Here is a 15266-nt window from a genome sequence, read left to right as displayed (position 1 = left end):
GGCCTCTCTTTCCAAGCCAACTCTGCAGGTGAGCTCATTGTCCTCCCCGCTTCATGGGACATATATCTCCCTGGCAAGGAGGGACATGACTCCCCAAAATAAGCTTGGCTCTAACAACATGGTAGTGAGAAAGCTTTCTTTTTTTTTAATGATCATTCCATTTTACATATATAATCAGTAATTCACAATATCATCACATCGTTGTATTCATCATCATGATCATTTCTTAGAACATTTGCATCAATTCAGAAAAAGAAATAAAAACAGAAAAAAATTCATATATACCATACCCCTTATCCCTCCCTTTCACAGATCACTAGCATTTCAATCTACTAAATTTATTGAAATTAGCATTTCATATCCACTAAATTTGTTCCCCCTATTATTTATTTTTGTTTCATATGTTTTACTCATCTGTTGATAAAGAAGATAAAAGGAGCATCAGAGTGATTTGAACACTGAATAAAAAAGTATTTGCAAAGTCTCCTTTGGGGAATGGTGAGAAAGGGGGAAAATTCAACTTCCCCAAGTTGAATTCTTGATATTCTCACAAGCAGTGCAGACAACCAAAGCTATAGGCTGAGCCCCCAATCTTGGGGTTTGTTGATATGAAACTTCACCCCACAAAGGATAGGTCAAGACTACTTAAAATGAGGCCTAAGAGTCAGCCCCAAGAGAACCTCTTTTGTTGCTCAGATGTGGCCTCTCTCTCCAGCCAAAACAATAAGCAAACTCACCACTTTCCCCCTGTCTACATGGGCCATAACTCCCAGGGATGCGGAACTTCCTGGCAACATGGGACAGAAATCCTAGAATGAGCTGAGACTCGGCATCAAGGGATTGAGAAAACCTTTTTGACCTAAAGGAGGAAGACTGAAATGAGACAAAATAAAGTGTCAATTGCTGAGAGATTCCAAATAGAGTCGAGAGGTTATCCTGGCAGTTATTCTTACGCATTAAATAGATATCAACTTGTTAGTCAAGATGTAATGGACAGGCTGGAGGGAAAATGTAGACCTGTGTTCCAGTAACCACCTCCCCTGAAGATGACTGCATAATGATAGAGCTTTCACAATATGACTGTGTGATTGTTGAAAACCTTGTGTCTGATGCTCCTTTTATCTACCTTATCAACAGATGAGTAAAACATATAGAATAAAAATAAATAACAGGGGGAACAAATGTTAAAATAAGTTTAGACTGAAATGCTAGTTATCAATGAAAGGGAGGGGTAAGGGGTATGGTATGTATGAACTTTTTTCTATTTTCTTTTTCTGAATAGATGCAAATGTTCCAAGAAATGATCATGATGATGAATATGCAACTATGTGATGATATTGTGAGTTATTGATTATGTATGTAGAATGGAATGATCAAAAGGTAAGAATGTTTGTGTTTGTTTGGTGTTTTTGGTATTTAAAAAAAAACCTTAATTGATAAAAAAAATTTAAAAAAAAAAAAGGAGCATCAGACACAAAGTTTTCACAATCACAGCCACAATGCGAAAGCTGTTATCATTATACAATCATCTTCAAGAAACATGGCTACTGGAGCACAGCTCTACATTTTCAGGCAGTTCCCTCCAGCCTCTCCATTACATCTTAACTAACAAGGTGATATCTATTTAATGCATAGGAATAACCTCCAGGATAACCTCTCGACTCTGTTTGGAATCTCTCAGCCATTGACACTTTATTTTGTCTCATTTCAGTCGTCCCCCTTTTGGCTGAGAAGGTTTTCTCAATCCCTTGATGCTGAGTCCCAGGTCATTCTAAGATTTCTGTTCCACATTGCCAGGAAGGTCCACATCCCTGGGAGGGCTGTGAGTTTGCTTGTTGTGTTGGCTGGGAGACAGAAACCACATCTGAGCAACAAAAGAGGTTCTCTTGGGGGTAACTCTTAGGGCTAATTTTAAGTAGATTTAACCTATCCTTTGCAGGGTTAAGTTTCATATGAACAAACCCCAGAATTGGGGGCTTAAGACTATTGCTTCGGTTGTCCCCACCGCTTGTGAGAATATCAAGAACTTTCCACCTGGGGAAGCTGAATTTTCCCCCTTTCTCACCATTCCCCCACGGGAACTTTGTAAATACTTTTTTATTCACTGTTCAAATTACTCTGGGGTTTACCGGGGCATCACTCAGGACAAACCTACAAAATCTTATGCCCTACTCAAGGTTCCACATACTTATAGTGTTCAATTAAGCTATACACATAAGGAGAAAGCCTTCTTGACCAAGAGGGGGAAGAGAAATGAAACAAAATTTCAGTGGCTGAGAGATTTCAAATAAGAGTTGAGGACATTCTGGAGGTTATTCTTACGCAGTCTACAGATATCCCTTTTCAGTTTTTGGTGATTTGGAGTAGCTAGAAATACCTGAAACTGTTAAAATATAATCCAACAGCCTTGATTCTTGAAGATGACTGAATACTTTTACAGCTTTCAAGGTGTGACTGTGAAAAACCTGTGACTGACACTCCCTTTATCCAGTATATGGACAGAGGAGTAAGAAAAGAAAAAGACAAAAAAACGAATAAACAATAGTGGGAGGTTTGATGTTTTGGGCGTTCTCTTTTACTTTTATTTTAATTTTGGGGGGAGTAATAAAAATATTCAAAAACAGATTGTGATGATGAATGCACAGCTATATGATGATACTATGAACCACTGACTATACACTTTGGATGATTATATGGTATATGAATATATATCTCAGTTAAAAAAAAAGATACAAGAGAAAATTACCAAAAAAAAAAGTAACCAAGCATACACACACGCACAAAAGACAGAGAAATAATGAAGTTAAAGGGAAAAATCACAATCCTAGACAGACTCTAACAAGTGGAGGAGAAGGATCAAATGTACATTACTGAAACATATGAAAAACTTGGAACACAGACTGCAAGCTATCAAGGTTAAATTTCTTAAAGTAGATAACTGCACTTAAGGTGCTATATAAGTCAATAGCCTTGTTCTTAGGAAACACACATGGCACTGCTAAGTGTTCAGGAGCATGATGTATATAACCTACACTCAAGTGTTGAAAATGGATTGATATACACAGAGGGCTGGACAGACGGACTGACAGACTAATGGATGCTTAGACAGAATGATAACAGCATGTGGCAGAATGCTAAAACTGGTGGATCTGGATATCCGGGGTGGAACAGTATTATGCTGGAATTCTCTGTATGGGACTTGTACTGTTTTCCTAACTGTCCTGTAAGTTTGAAGTATTTCATAATATAAAGTTTAAAATTAAAAAAAAAAATACAAGTAGCTTTAAGAAAAAATGATAGTTTGATACGGTAATGAGAAAAATCAGGAACCTGGATCAGCAGTTAATCAACCAAATGTTATAATGGCTAGGTCAACCACCAAGAGAAAGAGAAATCTGAACACGTTTGAACATGTAGGTGCCATCAATAGCATATTAACTGTGCTAAAGACATATATGTCACATCATCTCATAATCTTTCAATAATTTGCAAGGTAAATATCATTTGTTCTGTCATGAATAATTGTGGAAGACTTTGAATGGGCAAAAAATTTACTGGCGTATTTGTTTACTGAACTCTTAGGTTATTTGTGCCTTTGATCTTCTTTGAGCTACTTATTTCAAGGCTCTGTAAACTGTTATTTTATGAGTTAAATAAAATCTATGACATTTTAATCTCATGTTTATAGAAGTCATGATTTCCCTTTTTTTCCCCCAATCATCATTTAATAGCCCTTTTCATAAATATGGAAACTGGAGCTCCAAGAAGTTTAGAAGCTTGATAAGGACACATAGCCAGCCATCTGCCTCTTATATTTGTGTCTGGGCGTGTCATACTGCCTCAACCTTGTATCAGCTTTCTTTGAGATCATTTGCAGGTATATGATGGAGAAGGAAAGATAGCATATCTGAAAAGCAGCACATAAAAGGTTGCCCTGACCAGCCTCTCCTTTGCCTGCCTCCTCTTAGAATAGTATCTGAAAACCCAAGACATAAATGGAGACAAGAAGCAGCTTAGAAGCTCAAACACTTTTCCTAATTCCAACTAAAAAGTTCACTTAATTCACCAATACAAGGCGGGGAGGGAGGTTTGCTCTAAGTCCCACCAATAGACAGAATTTGGAAGGCAAGGATTCCTTTCTCCACAGCTTCTCTCCTTGAACTATAATCATAATAGAAGTGAAAAAGAAATGAAAGAAAAAGGCTCCCTTAGGGTGCAGCTGAAAGGAAGCCCGGGGAAATACAAATCTTGAAGGGAATGCAGGGCAGGGTGGAGCATCCTAATTTTAATCAAGGAATGACTGCTTTACACAGAAGAAAAAAATCCTAAGACTGATCTCTAAATGAAAGCAAATGCTCCCTACAGCTCCCTGCAGGAATCAGTACTCACCACCTATATGCAGATGAAAGACATCTAGGAAGATAAAGGACTGAGTGTATACCATATTTCACTCTTTAGTTAATGAAAACCTGTTAAAAAATAAATCTAAAAAACAACCAACTGTTCTGGCAAGAAAGTGTACTGTAGAAATGTCTTAGTGATTAGATTCCATTTCAAGAGGATGTGAAAATGACAATGACAATAGGACACTTATTTTGTTCCAAATATTGTACTTAGCACTTAACAAACAACTGCCCATTTAATCCTTCCCTATGATAGTTAGGTTCAGGTGTCAACTTGGCCAGGTGAAGGTGCCTAGTCTTCTACTGCTGTGAACAGGGGCCAATGGCATATGAACCTCATCTGTCGCTGATTACATCTGCAGTCGGCTAGGAGGCGTTTGATTTAATTGGCTGGATGCTTAAATGAGAGCTCAATATAGCACAGTCCAAGCAGCTCAGCATACCTTATCTCAGCATACCTTATCTCAGCACTTGCAGCTCAGCCCAGGCCTTTGGAGAGGGAGAAAGGAATTCCCCAGGGAAAGTTGTCAGAACCCAGAGGCCAGGAGAGAAGGCCAGGAGGGATAGCCTTGTGCCTTCCCGTGCAAGAAAGAACCTTAGTTGAAAGTTAGCTGCCTTTCCTCCGAAGAACTATACATTTTTAACTAAATCAATCCCCTTTTATTAAAAGCCAATTCATCTCTGGTGTGTTGCACTCTGGCAGCTTCAGTAGACTAGAACATTCCCCAAACTCCCTGAGGTATGTATTATCAGCATTCCTAAACTGAGACTTAGAGAAGTGAATCACCTAAGGAGGATATGTTACTATGTAAGTGATACAGCTAGAACTGGACTCTGCCCAATTCTAGAGTCTGTGATAAGCATTTTTGAGGACTAGAATTTGTACAGCTCCATTTTTCAATTCAGTTTTGTCTTCCCCATAATCAAATGATGATGTATCTTAAAATCAACTATATGTAAGACTCGATAAAATACAGTAACATAGGCACATGGTGGAAGATCAAACAGTATAAAATGGCATACAATAAAAATTAAGCCTGCTTTCCACCTGCCCCAATTCCCTCTGTAGAACTTACCATTTATTTATATTTTTGGAGACAGTCTATACTAGCAAAATGTTTATATGGCTCTGCTCTTTCATCTTTTTGGTGTATTAAAACTATAGTAATATAGTGGTACATAAATAAATACTAGATTAATATACTAGATTAATATAATTAAACTATTCTGTTTTTTTTGCCATAACAATGTATTCTGCAAATTGTTTCATAGCAGTAAAAACATCTTCCTTGTTCTTTGAAATTGCTGCATAATATCTGAATAGTTACATTTTAAATGGTGCTACACTGATATTGTCAAGTCTAATAAACATAATTGCTATGAAGTAAAACTCTATAGTAAAAGGGAATAGCTCCCAATCATTTCAACTCATACTACTATTATAGTTTATGTGATATCTAAATATTTTACAGAACCTTACATAAATCAAACTGTTCTCGTGGAAAACCTACGAAAAGGGAAAGGCACATTTTACAGGTTAAAAAAAGAAAAAAAGCAGGCATATGAGTGAATGCTACGTTAGAAACTAGATGTCCACACTTACAGTACATAATTCTGAAAACTAAGTAGGTAAAGAAGAAAGGATCTAGTCAACCAACATCAAAATCACCTTCCATGCCTCAGTTTTGAAATACCCAAACTTTCTGAATTAGAATTCACGTTACCAAAAGGAAAGAGTAACACTTGTTTAACATAAATCTCTTAAGTCTTACTCAAATAGGAGAAAATTAATGTTTTCAAAAACACTACCCAAGTCATCTTCTAATTTCACAAAATAGATTGGAAGCAGAGCAGTTGTCTAGTGGAGCAACAAGCCCTTACAAGACTGTCGGCTACTTGTGCCCTCTACAAACTGGATTAACTGTGAGTTGCGAGTGGTCTGAAATCTTTCTGCTAAACCAATCTTTTAGAGAATATTCTCTCTTAGAAAATAAAGAGGGTTCAGGGAAATTATGTGAATTTTCAAATGCATTTTCCAAAACTCATCTTCCTCCAGTACAACATTCAGTGTCTGTGGCCTGACTCTGATACTGCCTTCCTTACTCACTCCTCCTGCTTGTACATCACCCACTCAAAACAGGAACTATACTCACATCAGACACAGCAATGGACTGAACATCAGCATTTGCGATAAGGTGGTTCTTCACAAGCGTCCCAGTGGCTGAGTCCCAGAACTGTACCTTCCCGGCTGAATCCACACTTATGACAGTGCCATCAGATAAGAAGGCCACACCCCATATGATACACTTCCGCTTAGACACACCCATATATCGCCTATCCACGATCATCTTATGAATAGCACTTCCTGAAAAATAAGAAAAGCCCACAGTTGGATGGTCCAAGTTCTCTTTTAGTCTTCAAAAACCGCCTGTGGCAGGCATGATAATGTTAAATTAACTGTCCAAGTACAGACAGTTCACTAGAACTCAATCTTGGGACTCCAAAATGGTTATCTAAAAACAAGAACAAAAAGAAAAGAAGGGTGGTGAGACAGTGGCTCAGTGGCAGAATTCTCGCCTGCCATGCCGGAGACCCGGGTTTGATTCCCGGTGCCTGACCATGCGGGGAAAAAAAAAAAAAGGAAAGGAAAAATGGAAAAGAGACATTTGAGAGCTCCACTCAAAGCTAGCCACTTGCACACACACTTGATGTTATTTCCTTCCAAATGCAAAAGGGAGAGAAGACAATAGTGACAAAATTTGTGAAACTGGAAAGCAGACAAGGAGTGATAACTAACTTAGTAGACATGAAATGGTCCTAAACCAGTAGTGAGGAAAGTTGGAAAGCCACATGATTTATACCCTAGAAAGCTCAGGAATAATGATATCAAAAAAATCAGCTAAAAGTTGAAAGTCTTTGAGAAGCGGGAAAAGGGATGTAGGAGGGATTCCTGTATTTTTCTAACAAGTCTTAAGAAACTTTTTTACCAAATACATGTATAACTAGGAACAATAAAAACTTACTTAAGCATTGAAGAAAAAAATATACAGATGCCTGACCTATTTAACCTCCATATCTTAGATGGAAGTCAAGACATACCCACCCAAGTTGAAGTAAACCTCATTACCGAAGGATTCCATTAGCCAATTCTCCAGGCCAAGAACAGTAGTTCTCTATCTTTCTGATGACATGTCTCATCAGTTACGTTACTGCAATCTCAGGTTCCTCAATAAAGAAGCCTACTTTTACTAAGGTCTAGGATAAATAAATATTCTATTAATTCTTCAGAATAAATGTAGTACTGGCTGGGGGCAAATTTTATTGTAAATTGTTATTATACCAATTTTTACAATGATGATGAAGATGAAAAATACTGCATTTTACTGAAGCACAAAGATTTCCCTAAAAGTAGCAGTGGCATTCCAGGAAAGGAGTGAAATTTATGGTGGGCATCAGGGTGGTCCAGAAGATTAATGAGAGCTTACACACTAAAGGGCACGAGAAGGACTCAAGCTTATACCCAGAAATGTGAATCTGGCAAACAAGACCCCCCTCCCCAAATGAAATGAGAAAAAACAGTCACCTGATTTGACATCAAAGACACTAATGTAGTCTATGGAGCCAGCTGCAATGTGGGTACCAGAGGGCTGCCAGCTGAGACTCAGGATGCGACCTTGGAAGTGACACAACAAAAAAGAAAATGACATATGCATAAATACACAGCCAAGAGAAATTGTAATTCTCTTCCCACTAATCTAAAGGACTAGTGTTCTACAATTTTAGCCCTCGTTTACTGTATTCTAGTGAAATTTTAGAGGAGATGAGAAAGAAGAGAAACAACTTTGACATGGGATCCACGATGAAGTATCTGACATTTCCTTTAACAATGTCTAAATAGTTGATGAGAGTGTAAATATGTACAACCTTTTGAGAATAATGTGGTAGTGACCTTACAAAATTTAAATGGGCATAGTTTTTGGTCAAAGGCATTGTTAGAAAAAGATCAAGTAGAAATACTTGCATGAGTGCCTAAAAATATGTATATAAGAATGTTCACTGCAGCACTGGTTGTAAGAGTAAAAACACATTAAAATACTAAATATCGATCAATAAGAGTTTAGTTAAATAAATTCCAGTGCCATACAATGAAATGCCATGCCAACCGTCATGACTGACACAGAAAGATGTCTGCAACAGATGAAGTAGAAAACCAAGCTAAAAGATAAGTGCATGTGTGTTTACATGAATACACAAAAAAGTCTAGAAGGATTTGGTTCCAAAATGTTGCCTGGAAACTGAAACGAGATACTTTCTGTTTCATATTTGGCTAAATGTATGAAATTTTGAATAACCATCGTCTCCTTTTTGCAATTAAAAAAGAACACCCAAAAGATATTAAAAACAAACAGAACATGAACCTAATTAGCAGAAGACAAATAATATCAATGGACACTGAAAGAATTCACGGAACAGTCACTATTCTCTAGAGAAGGGGTCAACAAACCAAGGCCCATAGGTCAAATAAGACCTGCTGCCTGTCTTTACAAAAGTTTTACTGCAACACAGCCATGCCCATTCACTTATAGCACTGTCTGTGGTTGCTTCTGTGCTACAACTACAAAGTTAGTAGGCACCATATGACCTAGAAAGCCTAAAACATTTACTCTCCGGTCCTTTTACATCAGAGATTTGCCGATCACTGCTCTTACAGATCAGAGTCCTTTGGTCTATATGGTTTCCAGGCTTGGGCAATTTTTAAAAAAACATTCCCGGTAATTTGAATGCACTAGCAAAATTAAGAACCACAGCTCGTTCTTAACGAAATTCCTCGTTTCAAGACTTTACTGACACTTAAGAGGTTACATATATAAGTGATAACCAACAAACTGACTTTTCACTTTCACAGATCTAGCAGCCTGCCTATTTTGGATTTCTGACTTTCTATGTTATTTCTTAGCCAGGCAAATCACAAATATAAAATGGAGAAAGCCTGGGCTAGGCTTCTAGGACATACCTTTTACTCAGATAAAATTAGCATGTATATAATATATTAACTAAACCCACAGAAAAATATCCCATCCCCAGTGGCACAGAAACAACTTCTTTTAAGAATATTCATTGCCCCACTAAAATTGACCCCTACTTTTCTGCCGATCAAAATTTCTTTCAAACTGGATTTTGTCTGGAGTGAGTTGAAATAGTTTCACAGTTCCGTCCTCACAACCAACCTATTGGTGAAAAAGAGGTAGAACACAGAGAAGATAAAAATTGTATAGAAATAAATTTATTTATTTACATTTATTACATTTCCTGCGTAAAACTATCATTTGTTCTGAAAAAGAAAAATAGCTTGTGAGAGGAAAAACAAGGGCTGGTACCAAGAAACTGATAGTGTGTTCTCGGCTGCCTTCATTTCTTGGCCAGGAAGAAGGGTGATATTAGGAGGTCTTTATAGTGGCCCAATTTCTGTAAAGGAATGGACATGGAATAGACACTGGATTTTACAGCACACCTCTGCTAGAGACCCATGGCCTAAACAAAAGATCTAATAATTTTATACCTAAACAGAGACACCACAAGATACTGTACAAATCAAAAAGAACTATACTACTCATCACTGAAAGTTAAATCTCTGATTCTAATGGTAGGGGAAAAGCAGTTTTCTCAGTCTATGCTCAAAATTTTGAGAAACACTGTAGTTAAAATCTCACTGGTTAACTTGTGGAAGGACTTCTCAGAACATTTAATATACTAATATGCATTGTGACCCTATACAAAGATTTAGTATGCAGAACTTCTGAAAATTTCATCATAAAACACAATAAAACTAGAAACAGTCCCTGTATCTCCCAATTCCAAAGAACACAATTCATAAATGAATAAACCAAGGTCCAAAGTAACAGAAGAGAGGATGCAATAAGGTGAGGGATTTTTAATCCCTGATATCAACTCCAAACTTGTAGTTGGGGTTACTAAAATTCAGTTTCGATTGGAGTTGCTGCATGCTACACTGTAACTTTAATCTCCTATGAACACAGGGAAAAAAGTCTGAGTGGACACTGCAGAATTACTAATAGATGCTTACTGACCAAAAGTTGAGAGCCACTGGGGCTGGCAGCCATGCTCCAAATGGGTCCTCCAAAGGCATCCACAGCATACTTGATGTTTAACGCTTGTAAATCATACTCGATAATCTCTCCATTGAGTCCAGCACTAAAGAGCCGCTGACCCTTTGCCCAACACAGAGCTTCTGTAGCCCGAGACTCATGACCTGGAAAAAACTAAAGAAGCACCATAACTCCTCTAACTATGAAGAATTCATCAGCTACCAGCACTGAATGGTTACATATGACATGGGAAAACTTAAAATACTTCCCTAGAAAAAACTAGTGTAGATGTTATCAGAAATGATGATGTCTACTGACATAAAATTTTAGTTAATTTTATAAAGTTGTCTTAGTTTACTAGGACTTGTTCTGCAAAACCTTTTAGCAGAATACATTTACATTCAAGTTCAGTTTCATGTTCTAAAAATTAGTGTGGCTATTCTAATCACACTGATATGTAGTGTATATATATACATGTACATCAAAAGTTGTTAATTTGTATACTTTAAATACAACATTATTGCATGTCAATTATAACTTTTAAAAATTGCTTAAAATCTAAAATAAATTAATGCATAATACAGATCACTCCAGCTTTTCATTCAAGTCTCAGATTTCTTAAGTACTCAGGAAGTTTTCATCCCTATCAAGACATTCTTATACCTGCTTGACATAACAGGATCTGGGAAGGTATAATTCTTCCTATTTGAACTTGAAAAGGCCAAGGTACTTTGGGTTAAGTTGCTTACCCAAAGCACTGATGTCTGTGGCATGAAAAGAATGCAGGTTTCCTTACACTTAGCCCCTTATTCTTTTCATTCTAACAGATAATTATTTTTTGCTTTGAGTTATTCAGCAGAACTAAGCAATCCTGAGTAGCAGAAAAAGGAAAATGCAGAAGGCAGAAGACCAGACTAATTAGTTTTGAAGAATAAAGAAAAGAGATGAGAGAGAGAAGAAAATAAAGGCTACTAGGAAAGGAATGGTTGACTTACTCATTCAACAAATACTAACTCAGCACTGGCTTCATACTAGGCATTTGCCAATATGGGGAAGAGTCATGAGCATCACTAACAGGGTGTCTATTCCCATAAAATTTGAAGTTCAGTAGGGAAGAAATTAAACAAATACAATTTTTTAAATCACTATTGTGACAATAAAAAGAAAAATCACAGGATGCTATAGCATGTACCAGGTGTTTTTCATACTAAAGAATACAGCCCCTTTTGTGGTGGGTGATGACCAGCAGTTTTTTAAAAAGTTACACAGAAAAGAAAATACCAGTGTGTATTGCACCTAAGGGCAAATATTTTCATAAAATTTTTGTTTATTATAAATGCATTATTATGTAAAAAATACTTATTATTGTGGATGGTAGTCAAAAAAGTTTGAAAGCTGCTGTATTGGAGGCATCTAGCATAATCTTGGGAATGGGAAGGCGGCACAAAAGAAGGCTTCCCTGAAGAGTGCCACTTAAACTGAAACCTGAGGGCCAAAAGGAGCTAATCAGGAAACGAGATTGAGGAGATGTTCAAGATAGAAAGAGGGCAGTGCCACAGTGGCTCAGTGGCAGAATTTCTGCCTGCCATACTGGAGATCCAGGTTCGATTCCCAGCGCCTGCCCATGCAAAAAAATATATTAAAAAAAACACATACACAAAGACAGAAAGAGTCTCATGTGCAAAGGTAATATCTAGGCCAGAGGGTCTACTCCATATCCTAGGATTTCCTCAGGTCCTGTCTTTACAAGGCGTTTCTTCATACACATCATTACCCCTGAACTCATCATTACCAGTTGGTAGTATTACTTTTGGCTTAAAACTCCTCTACTCCACTACCACTTTCACATCCGATGATTCATTCAGTAAAAACCTACTAAGCAGCTACTAAACAGTCCTAAATAAACACTCATCTTAGCGGGAGAGACGTTAAGGGAATAGCGATCAATTTGTAACGATCAATTTGTCAGTCTTCAGTACCCTACTTCCTCATTATCCCATCAGCTATTCTTTCTAACCATCCTCACTAACCCACCAACGCTTCCTTCCAAACAATGGAGACTCAGTGGTCCCTCCGTTTCCTTTCCTCTCCTATCCCTTTTTCACCTTGCAGCTAGAAGATCCCTTCTAAAATACAAATCTAGTTATTCACTTCCCAGAGTCCCCCATAGCTTTTGAGTTTGAGCCCTTAAATTTACCTGGTCCCCACTCTGGCCTCATTTCTCATAACTACATTTCTCAAGGCAATCTGTCCTTTCTAGCTATTTCCAGGTCTTTGCATATGCTACACACTTTGCTTTAACATCTCCTCTGATTAGATCCTATTACTTCTTTGGATATCAGCTCAGTAAGTCAGCTCTTTCCATGTTTCCTAAACCCCTTACCGAATGAAGCACCTCACCACTAAGTTTCTGTGCTTATGCTTTGCTTTTTCATAGTATTTAAAACACTGCTCTGAAACTGCATACTCATATTTCCCCATGTTGAACTTTAGCTTCTTGAAGGTAGGGTCTCTGACATTTGTCTTAGTAATACCTAGCATATGCCACTTTCATTTAGAAACATTCACAGAGTGCCTAAATCCCAGATTCAGGCTCCTGGGCATTGAGTTCATTCACTTACACATTATACATTTATTTCACAGAGCCTAACACACTACACATTAAATAAATGTCAACTAAATTACACGCTACACCTCTGGAAAAAAAAATGCTGCTGTTACATACTTTCAGATACAACCAAAAGTTATTTTACTTCTTTAAAAATCCCCTTTACTCTCAAATATAGGCATTTAGGCACATTAGTCTGTATTCTCTCAGAAAGATGAACTATAGGAATCCATCTTCCTGCCATCCTGGCACCAAAATGTCTGATATTAAAAAATCTCATCAGTTTTATGAACTAGCAGTGAAATGGGCACTGACACCCCAGCAAGAAACGCTGGCTTACCAAAGCAAAGGTGATGAGACTGACCTAAAGCAACAGTCTGGACAATTTCCCTTTTTGTGCCAAAAAGATCCCAGCAAGCTTCAGTTTGCAAATGACAGGCTCTGAGATGCCACAATTCCTAAGTTCAGTCTTTCTAATCAGTATTACACAGCTCAAAACTCAGAGCTTTTCTCATCAGTCAGTGAAGAGCTCTCATATTTGCTACATAAGTTATGTGAATCTTAATAACAACAGAGGGAATAGCAAGAGTCACTTTCTTGTCCTCCCTTTGAATATAAAAGACATAGAAATTTTTGTAGAATTGAACTTAAGAAGAAAATTAACATCAGAAGCACCATATCAGGCTCCCAAATGACTTACTTTCTCCTGAAAGTAGTTTGCTGACAAGTTATAAATTTCCACAGTGCCATCTGTTCGTGAAACAGCCAATCTGTTTGACTGGTTATTGTAAGCCACACAGCGGATCCCTGGTGGGACATAATTGAAGAAGCGTACTCTATGGACTCTAAATTCACCCATTCCTAGGGGAGAAATTTTTTTTAAAAAAAGTCATTATTGTTCAACTTTAACTGTGGTTATGTCACATGCATTCAGTTTTTTTATTATCACTGATCTGGATGGAAAACTCCAACTATATCTCATTGAAGTTCATTTCTAAATAACTAATGATACTTTCATACCCCACACAAACATCTATCAGACAGGTAATCTTCAGGAGCTCAGGACTGTTTGAACAATAAGACTTCAGTATCACCCAGATTTCTAACAATCTTGACAACTGCCTCAAGGAAGTGGTCCAGGAAAAGGAGGCGAGACTCTACAATTTGCTCTTAAAGCAAAAAGACTGACTGTAAGCTCCTCTAACTGGGAGAAAACACCTGAATGGAGAGATGCAGATTTGACCAGCTGTACTGGGGACAGAAATTAGGGTCCTTTTCTATTTTGTGTGAGAGGTTTCTTTGGGAGGAAAGTGGAAGGTAGACACTGTAACCACTCTCAAGGAACAACGGCAGGATGGAGAAGAGCTTCCTACCACCACTTCTGGCCGGAATCAGGGGAGGCCAGAAATGTTAACAACTGAGAATCTTGCGAAACTCCTGCGAAAAGCTCACCTGAAGAAATGGTTAAAAATGCGGGATTCAACAGTAGTTAAAATGCTGCTACTCAACAACTCCAGAATTCCAATCGTTTGGAGGTAGGGAAAGGGCACGCTAGGAATGTGCATTTTAGCAAGCACGTCTCCCCAACTCTATGGCAGACTAAAGTTGGCAAATCACACACCCAAATAAGGCAGAGAAGCGGGGGGAAGAAGGGGGACTGATGGAGGAGGGCAAAAGTCGAGAACTCCTTAGGGGAGGAAAAGACCGGATTTGACGACTTACTCTAGCTGCCTTGTCTGGAGTGTCAACTATCCCCCCTCTCCCAATGCGGCGAGAGTAAGGGCCGGGAGTAGTTCGCCACGCTCTCAGCTCTCTTCAAGATTCAGAAGACTAGGGGCAGAGTAAGCGCGCTCGGCTCTGCCCAGCCCGCCTAAAGGGACATCTGAAGTGTGCCCGAAGTCTTCGCCCCCTAGCCTCTCTGGGGGCCTGAGGAGTAGCGCCCGCCGGGCCTCAAGACAAAGGCTCGGAAGGCTCCGCTAGGCCCCGACCTAAGACCAACCGCGCTTCCTTACACGACCCCTCTCTCACTCCGCTTCCCACTCCCCTTCCCCAACTCACCCGCGGTCCCGCGCCCGTTTCTCTCCGCCCCGGCCCCACGTGCGCGCGCGCTGGCGTGCTCTGCCCCGGAAGTGCTCGCGGCGCGGGGCC

General features: G+C 38.6%; 1 protein-coding gene across 2 annotated transcripts in view; it reads right to left on the bottom strand.

Annotated features, from left to right (window-relative positions):
• Window positions 1–15258, bottom strand: part of UTP4 (UTP4 small subunit processome component) — a 38383-nt gene extending 23125 nt beyond the window's left edge. The window contains exons 1-6 of one of the 2 annotated variants that reach the window (XM_077132840.1): window positions 15177–15258; window positions 13819–13979; window positions 10493–10684; window positions 9547–9631; window positions 7987–8076; window positions 6557–6768 (exon numbers count right to left, since the gene is read on the bottom strand). In XM_077132840.1, the coding sequence (XP_076988955.1) occupies window positions 6557–6768; window positions 7987–8076; window positions 9547–9631; window positions 10493–10684; window positions 13819–13977 (738 nt within the window). In that variant the 5' untranslated portion in view covers window positions 13978–13979; window positions 15177–15258. Of the gene's footprint in view, window positions 1–6556; window positions 6769–7986; window positions 8077–9546; window positions 9632–10492; window positions 10685–13818; window positions 13980–14840; window positions 15152–15176 lie in introns of those variants that run through there. The other variant, XM_077132841.1, reaches the window with a different exon arrangement.
• Between the last annotated feature and the right edge of the window lie 8 nt (window positions 15259–15266).

Source organism: Tamandua tetradactyla, chromosome 16 (assembly GCF_023851605.1).
Source record: "Tamandua tetradactyla isolate mTamTet1 chromosome 16, mTamTet1.pri, whole genome shotgun sequence".
Lineage (NCBI taxonomy): Eukaryota > Metazoa > Chordata > Mammalia > Pilosa > Myrmecophagidae > Tamandua > Tamandua tetradactyla.
This window is presented reverse-complemented; position numbering and strand designations above follow the sequence as displayed.